The sequence below is a fragment of the Borostomias antarcticus genome, assembly GCF_949987555.1.
Source record: "Borostomias antarcticus genome assembly, chromosome: 23".
NCBI lineage: Eukaryota > Metazoa > Chordata > Actinopteri > Stomiiformes > Stomiidae > Borostomias > Borostomias antarcticus.
The window spans coordinates 1,410,836-1,434,255 of record NC_140256.1 but is presented as its reverse complement, the minus strand read 5'-3'; the positions used below and the strand labels follow the sequence as shown (position 1 = coordinate 1,434,255).

Genomic DNA, 23,420 nt, shown 5'->3' with positions numbered 1-23,420 from the left:
AATCAGGCACAAAAGACACCAACAATCACCCCAGATAGCAAGCGGATATGGGCCATATATGGGCCAGAACTAAACCACAAGGGCCAGATCTGGCCTGTATATGGCCCAGATCCGCTTGCTATCTAGGACTGATTACAGTGGATATTCCCTATCAGTCCAACCCAAAATGTGTTAGGAATGTTTGTCCTTCAGTACGAGCTCCACAGCACACTCATGGACTATGATACTTATTTACAATAACTATTTGTATATATATATATATATATTTGCCAGGATCTGTCTCAGCCCCTATAAAAGCGTTTTATGGCCTCCATGCACGGAGCCCATCAGCACTTTCTTCCCTTTATAGCAGTTCAGCTTCTTCTGCTTCTAGTCAGGATGGGTTACCATGGAGACAGCTCCCCCTGGCTCAGCATCATATATGTTTACTTGTGAGCGTTAATGCTGCTCAGTGTGGAATGAAACCCAATACTGCATGATGTAAACAATATTTTATTCTTCCTTTTTTTTTTTTTTACCTAATATTCTTACTCACAAGCTCTGATAAGACAAAACAATATGTCAAACTCTGCAAGACAAAATCCATTTCAAATTTAATTAAAGTTAGCAAAGTGATAAGCAGTCGAAAGCTGTTGTTCAATAACGTATTGTACATCATGATAACGGGAATTACACTTGGAGCAAAGGAGCTCATAAGAAAAGGGGATATAGAGAGGAACTCTATATCCTCACTCATGAAAAAGCCCAAATCTTCCATTAAGGTGATATATAGACTGGGCCATGACTGTGCTTCAGGTCTGACCACAGACTGAGCAGAGAAGGGTAGGTGAGGCTGACTGTTTCTGCTACTGTATGATCCAAACCACGGCCATGTGAGGCCAGCAGCCATGTGAGGCCAGCAGCCATGTGAGGCTAGCAGCCATGAGGCCAGCAGCCATGTGAGGCCAGCAGCCATGTGAGGCCAGCAGCTATGTGAGGCCAGCAGCCATGAGGCCAGCAGCCATGTGAGGCTAGCAGCCATGTGAGGCTAGCCGCCATGTGAGGCTAGCCGCCATGTGAGGCTAGCCGCCATGTGAGGCTAGCCGCCATGTGAGGCTAGCAGCCATTAGGCCAGCAGCCATGTGAGGCTAGCCGCCATGTGAGGCCAGCAGCCATGTGAGGCTAGCAGCCATGAGGCCAGCAGCCATGAGGCCAGCAGCCATGTGAGGCTAGCCGCCATGTGAGGCCAGCAGCTATCTGAGGCCAGCAGCTATGTGAGGCCAGCAGCCATGTGAGGCCAGCAGGTATCTGAGGCCAGCAGCTATGTGAGGCCAGCAGCCATGTGAGGCCAGCAGGTATCTGAGGCCAGCAGCCATGTGAGGCCAGCAGCCATGTGAGGCCAGCAGCTATCTGAGGCCAGCAGCCTTGTGAGACCAGCAGCCGATAGCAGATATGGACCTTTGAGACATACATGGTTATATTAATGTGTTACATGTTTGATTTGGTTTTTATCGATGGGATTCGGCAAAGACCGGCTTTAGATCCAAAGGATTCCTAAGCACCATAGCACCATCTCTAGCTCAAACCCACACGGAAAGCAATCTCAAGCATCTACATATTTCATAATGACATTGCAGGACCTGTGAGGAATCCAAGAAACACCCACATTCCAGCACTAAGACTTTTATGTGCTTGTATCTTAAAATATTCACCACCAAAGGGAGTTTCAACAGCATCCTCGGATTCTCCAGAAGAATTTCATTTGAGACAGTCATACAATTTTCACCTCATAGGCTTCCGTACAGTGTGCCATGGCAACCCCCTCCATTTTCAGAGTGAAATGTTTTACTATTGATGAAGGAGCTACATTTGCTAGTGTTGTCTAGGAATAAGATGGATCTTCTGTCTACCTCATATGCAGTTGCCACTATGGAAGACCACATCAGAAAGAAGAGCTACTTGTACAGTATACTTACCCACAAGTTTTGAAAACAAGTAATATAGTACATCAATATCATGGAAGAATGTCAGGCCTATTTCTTCAACATGGCGCCACTACTGAGAACTGTGGGTAACAAAGCCAATACCCTCATGTGTTTAGTCTTCATGGGCACAGGGTATAATCATTCTGTTAAGTTTCATGTTGTTACTGTATGTGGTGTCGATCTCAGATCTGATTGAGCCCTTCGAATGGAACCTCTAATCAAGCTGACGTCATCGACGCAGATCAATCACGCTGGCAGGTACGCTACGCTACTGACGTAACCAACAGGTACGCTACGCTACTGACGTAACCAACAGGTACGCTACGCTACTGACGTAACCAAGAGGTAGGCTACGCTACTGACGTAACCAACAGACGGAATTAACTGATGCCAGCGCAAAAGTGCTATGGCGGGTGAGTCATCCATGTCAGCTGTAGCTCCCACTCTCTGTCTGGGGTGGGGGACGAGGTGATAACACCTCACTGCTGCCATCCTGAATCGTATCTGATCTTGCTATGCCGCAGATGGTAGGGGGCTCGCCTGTGAATGCTGTTCTGCGTCACAGATTCAAGTCATCTTGCAGTCGAATAATAGGCTATATAAGTCAGATCCACGTGGTACAATGGCCTCTATTACAGTGGGGAAGATAGGCCTATTTCTGTACCGCACAAGTGCGAATGAGTAGGCTACAAGGCTCTCTTTGTCCTGCGACACAATGAGTTGATAATCACAAGTGAATATACAGCTGATGAGCTCTGTCCTACGCGTTGATTCGTCTCCTCTGCGAGGACACACCGCTTTAGTATGCGGCTTAACTTCCGCTCAGTCACTTCCCCCGGGCTCACAGACAGCTGTCACTATCATCCATCCCTGTAATGCAGAGACTGTCTGGATGAGATGGAGAGACAGTGTCTGGATGAGATGTAGAGCCACTCTGGATGTCAGCCACCACCACCTTCTGAGGTTGTTTTCCCGGCTGCTGAAGATTCACTTGACTATAATAACCCAACTGTGCGAGATGAGACGATCTGTGGTGTAGGAGGAACTCCAGGTGACAGGATGAGTGGGATGACAGGGTGGCAAAACAGTGGGTATCTTTTGTGTGGGTTATTTGAACGTGCTGTAACCGCTATGCAAAATAAAACACGGGGGATAGCCTAGCCTACTGCTATCTGTCTTTTTGTGGAGACCGTCATACGCCTACATGTTGTAGCCTACTAAGTTGACGAGGACAAAATGCTGCGTAGCCTAATCAATGAATTGTCCCAAGGAGGCCACGTCAGCAACATTATCACTACAATTGCAAACGAAATTGCAATTATTTTCGACTGATCTTATATCTATCAGGTCTTCCATAGCGACATCTAATTTTCAAGAGACAGAATCATCACTAGGCTATTTGGACAAAACCCAAAGCCTATTTGGACAATAAAAGCCTATTTGGACAATAACCAAAGCAACGCATCTTGGACACTAGCTATTTCGATTATATAACATTGATCACTTAATTGAAGACACCCCAATTACTCAGATATTGAAGTGTGAAAGTAGAGCCTACTCACAAATGCGTGCGCGCCTGCAGAACGCATCCATACGCACACGCGCGTGTGCTGCACGCCCACAAGCGCAGGCTCGGACACGCCCCCTGTGATTCCCTCAGTCACGCGTCTGGGCTCTGATAGTGATGAATAACATGGACATGTTATGGACAGTAGGATGACCCGATGGGTAAAACGAACAGGTGCCATGAACCTGCACCGTGTTGTAGAAACGGATTGACCATGTTAGCGATGGGGCCGAGTCATCGGCGAGAAGGTAAGGGACACTTTTATTGGCTAGATAATGGTATTAAATAACATGTAGTCATAGCTAAAGTTAACTCTTCGTTTTCCTCTATTTACGGCCATAATTAAGCGATTTTGAATGTGCGACTCTATTTCAATGATGTCATCTTGGCTCAAAGGCATCGGGTCAGCAGCGATGCGTTAGTTGCGCCGTGCCGCATCCATAAAATGAGGACAAAATGTACATCACATTTCTTCCCGGAGTATCAAGATTGTATTAGAACGAGTCTGTAGGCTTAAAACCATATCAGTAAGCACACAGTGCCGTTTCAGTGAGGTTGACGTAGGCTAGTCTTGAATTGTTTACTTTTTGTACATGGAGAATCTCTTCTATGGATTAGATGTAGGCTATAATGGTATTTAACAGACAGCACGCAGTCCTTTTATTTGAACCTACAGTAGGTATCGTTGAGGGACTGCAGCCCTTACACTGTGAAACTTCGTCTGTGTGTTTCAGTGTGTGCTGTTTCCAGGCGACAGTGTGTGGGGCCATTGGAATGTCAGGCTAGGCCACTATTTGCACTATAGAGTGATAAAGTATGAGTGCCCCCATGAAATACATAAGTGAATGGCAAAAATCATATCTGCCTCCATTCACCCCATGCACAATGGGTTTTGAATCTGGAATATTAGTTTGGTCGCTTGAAATGATCATTGTTGTTTGTCAAATAGCCCACACATTTCAACCTGCACTGTCCTGTGCAACCACTGGTGTTTAGACTAACCCTTCCCCAACCTGCACGAGACAAAACCAGCTCCCTCGTCTGGTTGGGCCTTCACAGAATGCAGATGTGAATTGATTTATATTTTTACAACATGTAGCCTACTTTAGGCCTACTGTAGACGTATTTATCAGCAGTGCCAATTAATGTACCTACTTTCAAAAGCACTACTGTATATTAATAAATAATCCCGTTCTCTTTGCTATTTTGGTAAGTTGTCTGACACATAATCAGTCTGATTAATGCTTTGATTAGAGAATAGTCATGATTCAATTACATTTTCAGAGGAGGCCATCAGTCAGACAACTGGACAACCAAGGGTGATTAAAAATAAATCTTCATACTTTATTTTTTTTTTTTTGTCAAAAACAATTGAGTTTGTTTACTCAGAGATTATATTATAAAGCAGTAATAACATAACAATAACCGAGTGAGCAGGTTCTGCTCACATGAGATGAGCCAGTAACAGCTGGTGAGATGGTGATGGGACTAGCTTGTGTTTGTGAGTGTTTACAGTGGAGCCATGATGGGGGAGACGTGGTCAGTCTCTCCTCCGGGGGAACAGATGGTGTCTCAGGGATGGTATCTCCGGCATGGTTCATGGGTGAGAGCCAATAAGAGCTTCTCTGTGTGCTGCTCGGTCATGAACGTGGAAGCATACGACCGTAAAACAACAAAAAACCTCCAACATAGAAATGAGTAAATGTTTGCAGTGTTTGAGAAAGCCCTGCCCACTTGTTAAACAGATAGGCCTGCTGGATATTAGGCTGCCTTCAGAACACTAGTTTCTTATTCCTTCTTTGTTTGTTTGTTATTTGTTTGTTTGTGTGTAGTGCTGTTCTATTATGGCTGTTTAACGGACATTCTACAGAAAGGCTTTGTGTCTTCATTGTTTTCTGTGTATAGGCCAAGGAATTGATTGTGTTTAAATTTAATCACCATGAATCAGTTTGAGAAATGAAGTGAAAGGATATATTGATGAATCTAACAATTAAACAAGTTATATGACTGCCCAAAGCAAGTATTGACTTTTGGCTGCTAGTTATTGCATTGCTTATTCATCAGTCTGTCAGGCGTTTTGCATCCTTAACACAATTCCGGGTGTGTTCTGCCTACATTTGACATCAGTGACTTCTTTTGTACATTTAACCCTATTGTGGATGATTATGCATGGTTATCATATTTTGTCCCTGGGCCTATGTTGTCGTGTAGAGAGAAACCTCATGGATTCAGATACTGTAAGAAATACTGGCAATGCAGTGTAGGATATAATTTGTATAATCATAACAATGCAGAACAAACACTCATTTTACTTAGTACATTTGAATTTCAGAGTTAGAATGACATCTTTGACATTATTTTAGTTTAGATTAAGATTAAACCCACAACTATGAATCTAAAATGTGTATCTTTTTGTTTTCCAGGTTCTATTGATCTTGAATCAATGTGAATGGGGAACGTAGAGGAGGTTCCTCTAAGATGACACGCACAGATCCCCCTGACATCCTGGTATCCACTCTGTATCAGGACATCCACCTCAACCCCATCACTGGCCACTCTCTTTCTCTCAGCACCTATCAACAATGTGACTCGCAAATGTTCGACAAACCGGAAATAAACAAAAGACACTGCCGTAGCTTTGACTTCATTGAGTCGCTGGACGACCCACAATCCTTTTCTGCCTCAATGGAGTACCCTTACAAGAGGCCTGACCACGAGGCAGTGAGCAAGCACGTGGACTGGAACGGGTTGGATCAGCCGGGGCATCTCCGCTTCTCCTCCCCTGACCTGTTCAATACTAGACAGCACCCACAGCATGCTAACTCCGACAAAACCAGCAAGATCACCAGGCCGGATTGTAGGAAGACTAGATCCAGAAGTGCTCCCAGAGTGAAGACCACCCTCACCCCCGTGCCCATCACCGTCTCCCCTCCGGCAGCCAGGAGGGGGAGAGGTGCGCCTCAGGCTGCGGCGGACCCTCTTCGGTCATCCGAAACACCTCGGGAACCCTTCTCTTCCAACCGAGCGTTTCTGAACGAGGTCCACCCTATCAAACTGCAACCGCACTCTCCTCTCTTTGTCTCTGACTGTTTTGATGAGAGCAAGCAAGCTCCACCAGCCCCGGCCATCACTCCACATGTCCGGTGTCGTGTGGACATCAAGCCCGACGCTGCGGTTCTGCAACACACAGCCAGGAGGGTTCCGAGCATGAGAACCGAGCATCCGTGGCAGAGGTTCTCCCAGACCATCGGGAACAGAGGGCTGTATGTTCCACGGCCGACAGCTGCGTCGCCCACACCCACACCCAGCGAGTGCTACAGTGGAGATACCAGTATCAGACAGGGATACCAGTACTCCCCCTCCTGCATTCCCCCTAACTACATCCAGCCTCTAGATATGCACAGGACACCATCTCCCACAATGCCGAGAGAGTACCTGGCGAGGGACCAGAGAGCGTACTCAAACCCTAATATACCAACCAAGTTTTTTTACACCGAGGATCCAGTTAGATACTCTGTCCACCCTTCCGCTAGAGCGTATTATCAGGATGACCGGTCCAGTGTGACCAGCCAAGCCAGTAGTCTGAATAGCCACTATATGCAGGATCCACGGACTCGCTGGGCGCACACACTCCCCGTCAGGCCCTATTACACAGACCATATGTCCAGCAAAGACTCTCTACAGGCGGTCTACGGCAGACCTTACTCCCCGGCAGAGGTAGGGCCGTACTTCGCTCAAACGCCACAGGCTAGATCATACTACGGAGAAGATAGCAATGCTTATCCATATCTCTCTAACCCCTCCAGGGTATACTACACCAAGCCATACAGCCCTTCCCCTGAGCAGTACACCCCACTGAGGGCCTATCACACCGAGGCGCCCCGGCGTCCACGCCTCTCGCAGGCGTACACAGACGACTGGTATCGCTCGAGTATATCGGGGTACTCCAACCAATCCTCTCAGCTCACGCCAGAGAGAGTGAGGCCGCACCCGGCGATGCCTCAGTGGTTTACAAACGGCTATGTGGAGCCAGCCAGGCTCGGCGCGGAGGTCAGGAACCACTCAAGATCATGGGATAACATTCTTTATCCCCGCCATGACAGGGAGCAGACAGTTCAGCGCGGTCGCAGCTATGAGAACCTGTTTTACCAGGGGAGGCATTCTAGGCCTCCTGCTGATACAGCAGAGCCACTTATAGTCAACCTCTCCAGCTCACCGAGGCGCTACGCTGCCTTGTCTCTCTCTGAGACCTCGTTAGAGAAAGGCGGCGCACATCATCCTGGGAGAAGCGCTAAGGGCGGGATCTGGTTTGTAACCCCCGAAATCACCATAACGGACAATGACATCCGCGCAGGCACCCATAAACAGAGAGACACGCCACGCCACGCCAGCTGGGACGCCCTGGATTGTGAAAAGACACAACCGCCCCAAGCTCTGCATCCAGAGCCGCCGTCTGACTCGGCAGCCATGACTAAAGACAGAAAACACAACAGCTACTCGTTGCAGCAGAGTCTAGAACAACTGGACGAGCTGCTAGCTGACCTTGTTATCGACTACAAACCACCGTCCAACAGGAAGCCGAGTGTAGATCTACTGGACCAACTAAAACAATTGATTAGTGAAGACGATGAAAAGGGAACGAGAGCATCTCCGGGCTTAGAGAGTCCAGGACTTCTGAACACTCAGATCCCCTCCGCGAAAACCAGCCCCGACGGCGTCAAAGACCCCGACAGTGGCTGCGATGCTTTACAGAGGAGCGCTGAGGAGTGCTCCCCTGACCACAGCACGGACGACGACGACACCATGGTGTGCGCCAACAGGAAGTGCAATCGGACAGAGACTCTGTTCAACGCCTGCCTGTACTTCAAATCCTGCCATAGCTGCTACACCTTCTACTGCTCTCGGAACTGCCGTCGGGATGACTGGGACTCCCACAAAGGGAACTGTCTGTATGGGCGCATTAGTAGCGTCTGCAGACACACGCTGAAGTACTGCAGAGAGAACTCGGAGATCCATAAAGCCTTCTCCCGCGTCGCCAAGGCTGGCTACCTGTCCAGGGGGAGAGGAGTCCTCTTCCTGGGTTTCGCAAATCCCGGGACCGCTGACAACTTCCTGCAGGTGGGGCTGGAGAGCCTCCTGATGTCCCCCACGTATTTGTCCCTGAGAGAGCTGGATGGCTTCAAGGACAACCTAGGAGAATACTGTAAGGAGTTGCAGCAAGCTGGTCATGAATATGACCCCAATGAATGCTTCCTATTGAATGTTTCCATCGCTGTCGGTGAACTAATGCCTAACAGACCCTCACCCCGAATCCAAACACCGACAATCCGAAAATATGCAAAGGTGTCCTTGGCCTCTTCCAGCCCAGACAAAAAGGTTATCAAGAAAGAGAGTGACATGGAGACTCTGATTCTTACCCCACCTCCCGGCACACCTGATATCGACAAGGAGGGAGAGGAGGGTAGGAAAGCGAGAGAGATATGCTTCATAAATATCCAACGCGAGCTCAGGATCAGGGGCGTCTTCCTTCGTCACGAGTATGCAAAGATCTACCGTCAGCTGTGTGAGTTTGTGGAGAGCAACAAGAGGTTCACCCCGACTACCATTTACCCCATCGATAAGAGAACAGGGAGACAGTTCATGTGTATGATCATGGCCGCCTCTGAGCCAAGAACACTGGGCTGGGTTGGAACACCACACCTCCTGGATGACATCATATAGATGCGCCTCTGTCCTCTGACATCATCAGCAGTGTATACATGTAGTGATTTGACCTGGGCTGCGTTCCGACCTTACCTACTATAGCTGCCCTTAGAAAGTACATACTTTGCAAGCAGTAGGCATCCAATTGGGACATACTACCTTGTCATAACATTGCACCTTGAAAATTGCCCTCATCCGTCGCTGTCCATAACACGACATTCGTCTACAGCTGTCATGACTCGCACATGTGACGCACATTTCCGCTGCGCACAGGATTGTGGGTCAGAATAGCCAGAAAAGCCTGCTGGCTTGCATACTGCAAAATACGACCGGATGTAGTAGGACATCCTGGTATTTTTGCCATACTGCATGTGGCATTACTATGTATTGGGACATACTACATCCTGTTTTGGCATACTATATAGTAGGGTAGTATGCGATTCGGAACGCAGCCCTGGTCATGATAATGAAATGGATACACACTGTAGTCTATACAGTATTAACTACGGAAAGGAAAATCAGTGATTAGATCAAGGTTTGAATGCTAATATAACACAGAATTTGCATTTCCAGCACAAGTTCAAGGATTTGCAGAAAAGGTTTGATTGACTTTTACGAGGCATCTATCTTGACGCTAACCCTTACAATGCTTGACCTTTACACACAACAATACACTTTAATGTATGCTCTCACTGTAGTTTTGGCTATTTAGTCTTGTTTTGACCCTGATGCATTGTAGTTATTAATATGCATGTGGACTGGACACAAGTACAAATAATATACAGTGTCTCACCATTGGTGTGCAGTGCAGAATGTTGAGTGCTCACCACGTGTGAGGTGTGTTCAGATGATTCAAAACAGGAACATACCACACACTCCTGCCTGTACATAGAGCCAGCACGGTCACGCAATCCTCTTTATAGTTAATGACAATAAAGCTTTTGTTGTCTCCATGCTTTACTAATGCTCTATATTTACAATGAGACTTGTCACAGTGCTTGTGATATTTTGAACAGTGCTACTAACAACTGCTGCTTTTGATGGGTATGGTTCCTGATAGCTGTAGTCAAAAGGTATGTGTTGTCATTTAACCTCAGCATTATTCTCCTTCAATATTTAAGTTGTTGATTTGGTTGTAGGCAGCCGCAACCTTTCGTCGCTTTATTACAATTCAACTCATTCTACTGTTACTCGCTTAGTTTGAAAGTGGCCTTCAGTAGAAAATGCATTTTGCAGAAAGCAATTTGTGGATTTGTTTGGCTTGAATCTTGACTATGATGAATAATCTGTCCGTAATTGTAAATAGACAATTATTTTGCTTAAAGCATGTTATTTATATTCAGGTATTTTAATATTGAATATGCTATGATACAGCTAATTATGGTAACAATACAATTACAGTACATTTAGTGCCCAGGAAATGTTTTAAAATGTATTGCATATGAGGACTGTTATTTGGTTTGAAGATTTTGTTTTCTTTTTTGCTTTGACACATAACGTATGATAGAGATAACGTATTTCATACCAGACGATATACAAACACATGATATAATGTTTATGCAATAAAGTACAACAAAAGAGCAACCTTATCATCTTAACAGCTACATTTTACGAATGGGATAATTCTTTGAAGCCTCAAACTGCAAAAACCATCTAATTGCACTGAAACCAATTATAGAGAATAAGAATGTTTCCTCGTCTTAGACAAGCATGGTGTTTTCCATTGACATACTGTAGCCTAATGAATCTAAGGTTGCTCTTTTAACTCAGTCAGTATGTTTCCCTGTTAAAGAAATGTTCCCCGGTTTTATATTTTGTGGTGTTTATAACCCATATATAATAAACAGAATAAAGACTGAAAATTTTGTTTTTTCTCTTCTGGTAATCACTTGTCAATGATGAGTAGGTGGGATGCTTGCATTCACCGTTCAATATAAATGGACATACTGTAGGTTTTATGAGGGTCAGACAATTTATGGCCTAGATTCATGAACAGTTCCCATAATCTTTTCAATCTACTCCCGGTCAAATAAAATGCCACTGATATGACATAATTATGACATATCCTCTTGTACTGACTTTATCTGAAGAGGAAAAAATAACGAGTCTGCAAGTACAACTCCCTACACACACAATAATTCGAATCATGAATCAAGTCTCGTCCAACATTTTACCAATAGCGCAATAGTCCACAAGGCAAAATGTAATATATTACAACATGTTCTCTTGAAGAATTCCATGTCCAAGTCCATGATAAGGAGAAAACCTCAACCAAACTCAGGAAATATTTAGCAAGAGCACCATCTACTGATACATTCTAAACATTACATGACATTTCATTATATTACATTACATTAGTTTGTACATTCTAAAATTGGAGGGAGTGACCATATTGTTCTATTTCATGGACAACACAGTTTTCTGGTTAATCTAATTCTAATGATCTTGGCAATATAATAAAATAATCTACAGGCAGATGGATAGTTTTGTTTATTACTAATCTCGATCAAATCAATTTTATTTGAGACTCAATTAAGACTCAAAAGGATTGATGACAACTGTGACACACACACACAGTTAGTGGGTCATACTTTTTCACTATAATCTACATTTTCACTACATCAGTCTCCATCCCACCGCTGCTCTCTGCGCATGCGTGTCTCCTCGGTCTCACTGCGCATGCGTGTCTCCTCGGTCTCACTGCGCATGCGTGTCTCCTCGTGATGACAGCGATGACAGCCAGCTCGCGCTGTCACCCTCAGAGATCCCAACGGCTCAGAAACCCAACGCCTTACCTCAGTCCTGAAATAGTCACATTATTTGGGAATTATTACCACAAACAACCGGTAAACTACTAACAATTCACTTGGTAAGTCGTCGAATTTGTATAATTTATAAGGTTCAACGCCCTCAACTTGCTTGGTTGCTATCTAGCTAATGCTAGCGTGCTGGTTAGCTATGCTAAGCTAGCTAGCTGTAGCTAGCGACTTTGATGTTCGATAACATAATAATAATAATAATAATAATCCTTGTCTGCTCCAGGTGCTTGTCTGGCTCAACCGTCTATATCCGACCTAGCTTGCTAGGAAGCTAACGTTAGCTTGTAAACGCGCTAGCACTATGCTAGCTAGCTAATCTAGAGTCACTCACAAACAATAGCTTGCTGGTTAGCTTAGCTATTCTACTGCATTACTAGCAAGCTAGCATTGTTTACATTATCTTACTAACTAAGTTAGCTATTCAGGTAATCCTATCTAGCTATCTTGCACTTACATGCTAACCAAGGTTAGCTGACTATCTAGTTAGCTAACCTTTCTAGTAGGTTCTGCCAAGGCAGGCTAGCTAGCTAGCTCGTATTGCTGTATAATGGTGTTAGCTAGCTATATGTTACCTCTCTAATATATGTATTAAGTGTTTTTAGCCTAGTTAACGTTGGTGTTCTTGTTTAACGTTAATGCATACAGTCATTTAGTGCTGCTAGCTAAAGGCCTCGTATAATATTTTAGCTAGACTAGACCTTGCTAACAGCTAACATATGTATTATACAATACATACAATATTATACATACAATATTACTGGTAACGTTATATCCACTAACGTTATAGCCACTTCGACACTAAGTTTCTTTGCTATTGGATTGGCCAATATCGTGGAAACTGGTTTCTAAGTGCAATTAGCCACAGTGAGTTGTGGGGACCCAGTAAGTCCCAGAGTGGGCAGCTGCTTTCTGGGGGTCACTGGTCCCCTCAGTCTGCCAAACCCGGGGGTCACTGGTCCCCTCAGTCTGCCAAACCCTGGGGTCACTGGTCCCCTCAGTCTGCCAAACCCTGGGGTCACTGGTCCCCTCAGTCTGCCAAACCCTGGGGTCACTGGTCCCCTCAGTCTGCCAAACCCTGGGGTCACTGGTCCCCTCAGTCTGCCAAACCCTGGGGTCACTGGTCCCCTCAGTCTGCCAAACCCGGGGGTCACTGGTCCCCTCAGTCTGCCAAACCCAAGCTCTTGTGATATTTCTTTAGACAGCTGCATGGTTGGCAGGATTAGACGAGTTTATTGCGAGCTACTTTCGCACCCATCTCTGACAGCTCTGTCTTGTCCTGTTGTCATTTTTTGTGAATTATATCGTGAATTATTAGAAAGTATTAGGAAAAAATATTGTGCTGGTCGGGCTGTCAGCAATCAATGCAGCCACTATTGACTATTTCATGAGGGGTTCAATACCAAACAATACCACAGTTTACAGTACAATTTAGCCCTAGTGACCGAAAGCGCCATTGGTTTAATTGAAAGGGTCTATACCTCTTGGAAATAGTCCGACGCTGACAGGAAATATTATTGCATCTCCACACATTTGCCTTTCCTCTGCCGCATTGGTTGGGAGGCAAGCTTGTGCTTTGGCGGGTCAGGAGTTAGGATGTGTGTCATTCACAGGATGTGGATGTCTCAGTCAGACTCCGAAATGCACAGTCAGGTGTTACCTTCCTGACAGTTGTTAACCCACTTTTAACTACATAAGATTGTGTAAAACGTGGCACTCAGCCTGCAGGAATTTTGAGAAACTCACCTAAACCATTTGCTTCCTTGATCAGACTGACTAAATTAAAACTAGCGTGGGCTCACTCAGTTATAGAAGGAGTTTTTCCCCACCATGACGATTCTTTGGCATGAATAAGTCGGCCCAGGTGGCTGCCTCTCTGAGGAGCAACACAAATTAAAGGCTGTTGCCTCTGCTGTAGCTGAGGCTCTTTTTATCCCAGCCGTTGCTTTCTCCTTGACCCATCCACCCCGGAAACAGCCTCGTCATAGATGAAGCAGCCTTGGCAGAGTATCTCACACAGTAAACCAGTCAGGCGAAGTGCAGGTTTTCCCTTCATAGAGGATTTTTTGGCCCCCAAAGAGATTTTAGCCAGAGCCAAGGGAAAATCACCAGTGCCAAAATGCTAAAAATTGAGAATAAAAATAGCAATTCAAAACCTCTCCAAATGTGTTTGAGGCTTGTTTCAAGTGCAGCCCATCCCTCTTCCTTGCATGGTCCATGGTTTGGACCACTAGTAATCGAGATAATTAATAGACAGGTTGTCAGTATCTCAAACATTTTGACTTCATATCCACTTTGTGTCATGTCAGGAGATTTCCCACGATTGTGAAAAGTGAGCTCAGTCACGACAGCAAAGAATACAGGCCTATATACGCTGGTAGGCTACTCGGCATAAAACTGAGGTTTCCCCCCAAAATTATGTGCGCACTGCGCATCACCCCCCAAAGACCCATTCTGAGCCAGGAACAACCCTGTAAGTGCAGTGTAGTGTACTGCAACATGGTCACGGAAAGCTGGGAGGCTTTTTCAAAGGCTTGTGAGTCGTTACATGTGACTAACAGCTCAATCATAGTTGATGGGGACAACGGTCCTTTACGAGATGCTCTTTACAGACCAGAACCTCAGACACCTCTACTCATGTGATAGGTTAGGTGTACCGCCAAATCAAGGTCCACTCCTTGTTCTTCACAGCATTGAATGTTGTCACTTTAAACAGATCCGTAGCCTGCTGTATATTGTCTATTTAAGCTATTGGGGCTATTATAGGATTAGAAAACTTGTCAAATCTAAATGGTTGAATTGGCGCTCTCGTTCTGACTCTTTTGCGGTTCTCATGCAGTGTTTGATCTGACGTGGAGGGGAAGTGAGAATGGGACTGATCTCTTAAATCCCAACTGCCTTTTAGAAAGTGATTCCTTCATGAGCGTCTATAAAAAGCTCTGGTTCGGCCGGCCTCTTGAGTGGACAGTTTCAGGCTGCGTTCCAAACACCTCCGCAACTCTGCAGGGAGGTGAGCTGCATCCTACTGCTTGCTTGTTGTGTACAGATGATCTGCTGTTCGTATCTCTAACTCATTGCTTATATCTCTAACTCGTAGCTTATATCTCTAACTCGTAGCTTATATCTCTAACTCGTAGCTTATATCTCTAACTCGTAGTTTATATCTCTAACTCGTAGCTTATATCTCTAACTCGTAGCTTATATCTCTAACTCGTAGCTTATATCTCTAACTCGTAGCTTATATCTCTAACTCGTAGCTTATATCTCTAACTCGTAGCTTATATCTCTAACTCGTTGCTTATATCTCTGACTCGTAGCTTATCGTGAGGATATCCAGTTAGACTGAAATGGTATCGGGCCGAACAGGAGTCAGGACATGGTTGTTGTTGGGCCTACCAGGGTTGTTCCTGGCTCAGTACGGGTCTTTGGGGGGTGATGCGCATGCAATATTTTACAGGGAAACCTCAGTTTTATGCTGAGTAGCCTACCAGCATAGGCCTATATTCTTCGCTGTCGTTCTGACTGAGCTCACTTTTCACAATCGCGAGAAATCTCCCGAAATGACCAAAATGACCAAAATGTTGAAGATACTGATAACCTGTCTGTTAATTATCTTGATTACTAGCGGTCCAAACCATGGACAGTGCAAGAAAGAGGGATGGGCTGCACTTGAAACCAGCTATCAAACACATTCGGAGAGGATTTGAATTGCTATTTTTATTCTCAATTTTTTATCATTTTGGCACTGGTTATCTTTCTTTGGCTCTGACTAAATCTCTATCTCTTTGGGGGGCGGCAAAAAAATCCTCTATGCAGGAAAAACCCTGGTCTACGATATCGCATATCGCACGTCCGCTTCTCTTATGCCTTTGTACAGTGTGATGCTGGGTGTGGAGGCTCATTACGTACACAGCCTATCAGGTTAGTCTAGTGAGCTTTACCCTGATAACCATGCTAATTATGCTCACCTGATGGGGTGGTTCTGTTCATTGTCTCTCGCCCATCTCTCTCTCTTATCTAGAACATGCCTGACTTAGTTTCGCTTCTGCTTAGGAGTTCCTCATTGTTTTCCATGACCTACTCACCAGGTAGCCTTGCCTGTACTCATCTGATCTCTGTTCTGGATCCTGGAGGCGTGTGGTACCTGTGGCCTGGCAGCCGGGCTAGCTAGCTGCAGCCTCTTTCAATTCCCCACCAGCCTGAGAAGAATTAACACGTTCAGCTTGTGGGTTCAGGCATACTGAACCCATACTTATCTGCCAGGCATCTGTCAATTACCTTAGCAGATCTACACGGCAACAAACACCCAACGTCATTCATCATCTGGGCATGTCTATTATACGGCTTTCTATCCCCCATGAGGTTCAGCTTGGTTATGGGGTGTGACAATGCCATTATAATGCTGCGTTCTGACTGCGTGTTTCAAATCGCAGACGCGTTCATTTTTAATGCTCTAGTGATGCAAGTTGTGCCCAGTAAGGTCTGTCCTCAGTCAGCCAAGCCCAGTCTGAGACAGGGTCCTCTGGGTCGCGCTCACACACACACGGGCCTCTCCCAGCCTGCGGTCGAGTGTGTTCGCCATGGTAGCAGCCAACCACAAAGAGGCTTTTGTGTCATGGGCTGCCCCAGGAAATCATTAAAATTTCATGCATTCTGTCTGGTGTGTGTTTGTATGTACGGCCTGTCTGGGGTGTGTTTGTATGTGCGGCCTGTCTGGGGTGTGTTTGTATGTGCGGCCTGTGTGTGTGTGTGTCTGTGTGTTTGTATTTGTATGTACGGCCTGTCTGGTGTGTGTGTGTTTGTACGGCCTGTCTGGTGTGTGTTTGTATGTCCAGCCTGTGTGTGGGTCTGTGACGAAAGGAGAAGGGAGACTAATGCTAATAATTTGCATATTCTCTTTCACTGTGAATAACTCCACCAGACGCTTGGGGCCTTGCTATTGTTCATAGGCTCGTAATCTATGTGGTGCTGGTAATCTATGTGGTGCTGGTAATTGGTGCTGGTAATCTATGTGGTGCTGGTAATTGGTGCTGGTAATCCATGTGGTGCTGGTAATCTATGTGGTGCTGGTAATTGGTGCTGGTAATCTATGTGGTGCTGGTAATTGGTGCTGGTAATCTATGTGGTGCTGGTAATCTATGTGGTGCTGGTAATCCATGTGGTGCTATTGGGCCTGTTGCTGAAGATGGTGTCCGTCAGATTTCCTCTCCCATCACTCAGCTCTAGCCCCGGTAGACGCAGTGTCCCTGGCCTAACATGACCCTGTCTTTCCCGGACAGTGTGAGACCATGTGTAGCCAGGATTCTGCCTTTACAGGAAACAGATCATCATCCTGCTCCTCCACTCCTACCTGAATCCAGTTAGTAGAATAAGAACATCGTATGTTCTAATGTATTCTGTGTTCTAATGCGGTGCCATGGATGCAAAACTAAGTTCAGCTTGCTGACAAAGTATTATCGTATCATATCGTCTCTTGTCCCTGATGTTAGACAGCGTAATATTGATCGGTTAGAGAAATCGAAGATATAGACTAGTCAGTGTGTTCAGGGAAATGTGGTGTGAATGTTTTCTGGATATACCAACACAGTGGCTAGCAGCGGTATCACCTGTGTTAATTCCCCCAGAGTGACTGGTCGTCTCTGCTCTCCCCCCCCCCCCCAGTGACTGGTCTCTTCTGCTCTCCCCCCCCCCCCCCAGTGACTGGTCTCTTCTGCTCTCTCCCACCTCCCCAGTGACTGGTCTCTTCTGCTCTCTCCCCCCCCCCCCCCAGTGACTGGTCTCTTCTGCTCTCTCCCACCTCCCCAGTGACTGGTCTCTTCTGCTCTCTCCCACCTCCCCAGTGACTGGTCTCTTCTGCTCTCTCCCACCCCCCCAGTGACTGGTCTCCTCTGCTCTCCCCCCCCCCCCCAGTGACTGGTCTCTTCTGCTCTCCCCCCCCCCCCCAGTGACTGGTCTCTTCTGCTCTCTCCCACCTCCCCAGTGACTGGTCTCTTCTGCTCTCTCCCCCCCCCCCCCCCAGTGACTGGTCTCCTCTGCTCTCTCTCCCACCTCCCTAGTGACTGATCTCCTCTGCTCTCTCCCACCTCCCCAGTGACTGGTCTCTTCTGCTCTCTCCCACCTCCCCAGTGACTGATCTCCGGTCTCCTCTGCTCTCCCCCCCCCCTCCCCAGTGACTGGTCTCTTCTGCTCTCTCCCACCTCCCCAGTGACTGATCTCCGGTCTCCTCTGCTCTCCCCCCCCCCTCCCCAGTGACTGGTCTTCTCTGCTCTCTCCCCCCCCCCCCCCAGTGACTGGTCTCCTCTGCTCTCTCCCACCCCCCCAGTGACTGGTCTCCGGTCTCCTCTGCTCTCTCCCCCCCAGTGACTGATCTCCTCTGCTCCCCCCCCCCCCAGTGACTGATCCTCCATCTCCTCTGCTCTCTCCAGCGCCCCCAGGCCGCGTGCTGGATCCGGGGAAGATGGTGAAGCCAGACATCCACACTCTGGCCCACCACCTGAAGCAGGAGCGTCTGTACGTGGCGTCGGAGAAGCAGCTGATCCAGCGCCTCAATGGCGACGTGCTGAAGACGGCTGAGCGTCTCTACCGGGCCGCCTGGATCGCCAAGCAGCAGAGGATCAACCTGGACCGCCTCATCCTCACCAGGTCTGACTCACACACACACACACATACACACACACACACACACACACACACACACATACACACACACACACACACACACACACACACACACACACACACACAGCAGAGGATCAACCTGGACCGCCTCATCCTCACCAGGTCTGACTCACACACACACACACACACACACACATACACACACACACACACACACACACACACACACACACACACACATACACACACACACACACACACACACACACACACACGGCTCACGCCCGAGTGTGGCACACCCCTGCCCAATAGAAACAGGGCTTTTGCCGAGTCACTGGGCTGCAATTTTAGATTACTGGCCGGTAGGGAAATTGCAAGGTATCATGGGAGCCCTGTGACCGGCGAGCATGTCATACAATTACCCCTCGCTCCCAACGACCAACCAATGACAGGCTGGTCTCTGAGCGCCTCCGTTGGGGCTTACCCCGCCCGGTTTGTTACGGTCGTAACGAGCGCTCCCCGTGTGCCCCCACAGTGCCGAGGCCTCCCCGGCAGAATGCTGCCAGCACGCCAAGGTCCTAGAGGACACCCAGTTCGTGGACGGCTACAAGACCCTGGGCTTCCAGGAGAGCATCTACGGGGAGTTCGTGAGCCGCGTGAGGGAGAACCCTCGTCTGGTGGCGTCCTGCCTGGTGGCGGGCGAACGTCTGAACCAGGAGCCCACGCTGGGCGTCATCCACACCGTCTTCACCTCCCTCTACGGGAACTGCATCATGCAGGAGGATGAGAGCTACCTGCTGCAGGTGAGGAGGCCGGGCCGCGCGTCCGTGCCAAGATCGCCGTCTCGCCGTCCCCTTTCTCGGGGTCAGAGGGCGTATTTTTGTCGCTTGTTGACGGGGGCCGAAGCAATATTGGGGACTCAGATTCTCAAACTATAGAGATTGTTCATTGTCTCAGTGTAAACAGTATTTAACACAAAAATCAACAAGCTGACATTTTCCAATGCAGGTCTTTTGAAGATCTTTCAAGGCTCAGTTTGCTGAATTGCTACTTTATTTTTATGACACTATCACTGTCTGGGATCGGCACAATTTGAAAATGAACAAGGCCTTTGAAAGCTATAGACGCATGTGGGGGGGGGGGGGGGGGGGGCGAAGCAGCCCTAAACGTTTTTGTCCGCTCTACAGGTGCTGCGCTACCTGATCGAGTTCGAGCTGAAGGAGAACGACAACCCTCGCAGGCTCCTGAGACGAGGCACCTGCGCCTTCAGCGTCCTCTTCAAGCTGTTCTCCGAGGGCCTGTACTCGGCCAAGCTGTTCCTCACCGCCACGCTCCACGAGCCCATCATGCAGCTGCTGGTGGAGGACGAGGACCACCTGGAGACGGACGTGGCCAAGGTGACGGAGCGCTTCACGCCGGCCCAGCAGGAGCGCCTGTTCGGGGAGAAGGGCTCCGAGGGGTACCGGCAGCGCGTGCAGGCGGCGGTGGAGTCCAACGAGGCCAAGCTGGTGGCGCTGGTCAACAAGTTTATCGGGTACCTGAAGCAGAACACCTACTGCTTCCCGCACAGTCTCCGCTGGGTGGTGTCGCAGATGTACAAGACGCTGTCGAGCGTGGAGCGCCTGGAGGTGGGCGAGGTGAGGGCCATGTGCACCGACCTGCTGCTCGCCTGCTTCATCTGCCCCGCCGTGGTCAACCCCGAGCAGTACGGCATCATCTCGGACGCCCCCATCAACGAGGTGGCCCGCTTCAACCTCATGCAGGTGAGAGAGGATTTTCGGGCGGCGCGCTCTGGTTTGTGATTCTGTCGCAGGAAGTGAATGCTGATGTCGCAGGAAGTGAATGTTGATGTCGCAGGAAGTGAATGCTGATGCCGCAGGAAGTGAATGCTGATGTCGCAGGAAGTGAACGCTGATGTCGCAGGAAGTGAATGCTGATGTCGCAGGAAGTGAATGTTGATGTCGCAGGAAGTGAATGCCGATGTCGCAGGAAGTGAACGCTGATGTCGTCGTGTGGTTGTCGCGCAGGTTGGGCAGCTTCTGCAACAGTTGGCGATGGCGGACGATGACGGTGATCCGAGGCGAAAAAACAGTTTGGCAAAATTCGACAAGGTAAGCTCATCATCTAGGATAAATGTTGATAGTTTTCCCAGTTGGGTTGGTATAATAATGAATTCTAATTATAATAATTCTCAAAAACATATTGTTCTCTCCATTTACTAAGTTGTCTTGTTCTTTGGTTCCCTTCAGAGCTGTGTAGCTGCCTTCCTGGACGTTGTGATTGGTGGGAGAGCTGTGGAGACTCCGCCCGTGTCCTCCATGAACCTTCTAGAAGGCCTCAGCAGGACGGTGGTCTACATGACCCATGCTCAGCTGCTGACCCTGGTAGGCTGCTTACTGGACCAGCTAGTGTGAACGAATGTGCTAGTGTGGCCCCACTGTATGTGTAGCAGGTTAAAGCACAGTATAGGCTACACCCTCATTTGAGACCTGCCACAGTTCAGCTGACATTCCTCGCGCCGCGGATGAATCACCTTGACAAGCTCAGACTCGTCCAGCCAGTAAAGGGAGTCATCCCGGAGGACGAGTGCGTCTTGTGATTGAAATTTCAGTCTCACTAATGTTACCCACACCATTTGTTCTTTTCTGTTTTCCTACCTGACTGTTCTAACTTTGTAGTTCGTTCCCCTAGAATCAGTCTGTTAAAACTACAAATTGTTTCTGTGTGACATCACTTCCCTGTCCTCTTCATCCTGAAACTGCATGCCACTTCCTTTCTCAAGTTATAAGGTATCACTCATGGATGTATTAATAGAACGGTATCAATTCAGAGCCAGAAACACCAAACTCTCGCGTAGGAACTTCCTGTGCAGAGTCCGCTTTGCAAACCGTAAACATCAGAATAAACCTATCGTCTTTGTTTGAAACCACCTTGACCGACCACTCAGCGTGTTCTTGAAATCTAAACTAAACCAAGTAAGATGTTTCATTCATAGTGTGTAGGGTTCTGTGGTAACCCCGCCCGCGTCTCTCCCAGGTGGACTTTGTGCGTAACGTGATGGCGGGGGACCACCTCCGGGAAGAGGAGCACATGGCCCTGGAGACCCTGCTGGCCAGCATCCCCCAGTCCCGCACGGTGAACAGCAACAGCCTGGAGCTCACCCCCTCCAACACCCCCCAGCTCAGCCCCGCTACCACCCCGGCCAACAAGAAGAACAGGCTTCCAATAGGTACCCCCCCCCCCCCCTAGCTGCACTACTCCACAACCTGCCCCCCTACTGGCTCCTCCCTCACTACTACTCCCTCACTACTACTCCCTCACTCTGGCTGTTCAGACAGGATCCCCATAACGTAGGAGGATGTCAGATCTGAGTTATGTCAGGGCTCTCATCTGCGCACAGGGCTGAAAATGAACACCTGCCACCGGCCAAATGAAGGTAACATTTCCAATTGGCGACTAGATTTGGGAAGGCTATCTGAAAAAAATATATACTTGGCCGGTAGATTTTGTCATCTACAGTCCCCTTGGCAGGTGACTCACCGTGAGCCAAAAAGTTAATTTTCACCCCTGTCTGCGCACTATAACAGATACCACCACCTGCTGCTAGAACCAGACTAAATACTAGGGCTGTCCCCGACTCTGAATTTCCTGAGTCGAATCAGATTCGCTTATTCAAACCAGAGATTCGACGATTCGTTCCTCCTTTTTTCCTCCATATTTCTAAATCAAACTCGCATGCAGCACAAAAGACGCTTGTTTTTCTTGCTGAATCATCCAGCCCACAGTGTCCATCTACTTCAGATTCCCCCATGTTTAGCAGTGTTTGCCCTAGTCTACATTAGGGTTGGGCGCTTTGAAGATATAGTCTCCTCAACTGTGCATTTGAAAGCGTGCGTGAATAGGCTGTCACAAGCATTTTCGCAGCTCAATCTGTCTATGGGAAAAAATATATTTTTCCATCGGATATCTTAGTTCATACAAGAAGATGGATCTAGGACAGCAGTTTCGTGTTGTGATATTCGGTTTGGGAAATGCAGGTGATTGCTGGCGCACAGTAGGCTAGGCGCACAGCAGAGGGGGAGAAGGATTCCCTGTCTTCACTCTGCTATATCAGACTTAAGTCTCCTTTTACTGCACAACTAACAGCTCCAGTAACAGACTAGATCTAAAACCAGTGATTGGCCTGTCCTTTTTAAATCACAAGGCAGGTGAATTGTCTCAGCCCACCAGCGCATCTTGACAGTGGAGCAAAAAACGACTGCTCAACTTCAAGAATCTCAGTCGACTTAAGGGGTCACCAACTGATGATTGGACTCGTGGACGTTCAGGGGACAGCCCTACAAAATAACCTTGCATTGTTTCCCTTACCACAACCCTCTTAGCTGGTTGAGTTGAGTGGTGATGGTGGAGAATGGGCCCTTGTTATATAGGAAGCTAATGAGCTTCTCTGCCTGTTTAAGAGAGGCAATTAGCAACATCTTGATTAGAGCTCTATTAGTGAAATGACAACCAATTAAGTTACCAAATAAATGAAGTTATTTTAATTGGTATGGATGGGAGATGTAATACCTTCGTTTGCTGTTTTAAGATGAAATGTGGAACCGAAGCGACGCCTCCCTCGTTAAGAACCAGCAACTCCGTTTTGTGCTGACATGTGACTCTCACACCGTGTCCTAACTGCTTGCGACGCGAGCAACAGAACGCGACATCGCGTGCTTGCTGTCCTAACTGAAACCGTTAAATGTCCTGTTC

At 47.6% G+C, this 23,420-nt stretch overlaps 2 protein-coding genes across 2 annotated transcripts in view; both read left to right on the top strand.

Moving 5' to 3' along the window:
* Positions 1 to 6,009: 6,009 nt before the first annotated feature.
* unm_hu7912 (un-named hu7912) lies at positions 6,010 to 9,252 on the top strand (the record flags this gene model as incomplete). The annotated part of the gene is made up of 1 exon (XM_084457053.1): positions 6,010 to 9,252. One exon carries the CDS (start codon positions 6,010 to 6,012, stop codon positions 9,250 to 9,252), a length of 3,243 nt encoding a protein of 1,080 aa, XP_084313179.1.
* A 2,718-nt stretch (positions 9,253 to 11,970) lies between these two features.
* The window catches only part of gapvd1 (GTPase activating protein and VPS9 domains 1), a 27,330-nt gene continuing 15,880 nt past the window's right edge, over positions 11,971 to 23,420 (top strand). The window contains exons 1-7 of the mRNA XM_084457664.1: positions 11,971 to 12,103; positions 18,476 to 18,692; positions 19,204 to 19,471; positions 19,856 to 20,431; positions 20,696 to 20,779; positions 20,918 to 21,052; positions 21,705 to 21,897. Of these exons, the coding sequence (XP_084313790.1) occupies positions 18,508 to 18,692; positions 19,204 to 19,471; positions 19,856 to 20,431; positions 20,696 to 20,779; positions 20,918 to 21,052; positions 21,705 to 21,897 (1,441 nt within the window). The 5' untranslated portion in view covers positions 11,971 to 12,103; positions 18,476 to 18,507. The remainder of the gene's footprint in view (positions 12,104 to 18,475; positions 18,693 to 19,203; positions 19,472 to 19,855; positions 20,432 to 20,695; positions 20,780 to 20,917; positions 21,053 to 21,704; positions 21,898 to 23,420) is intronic.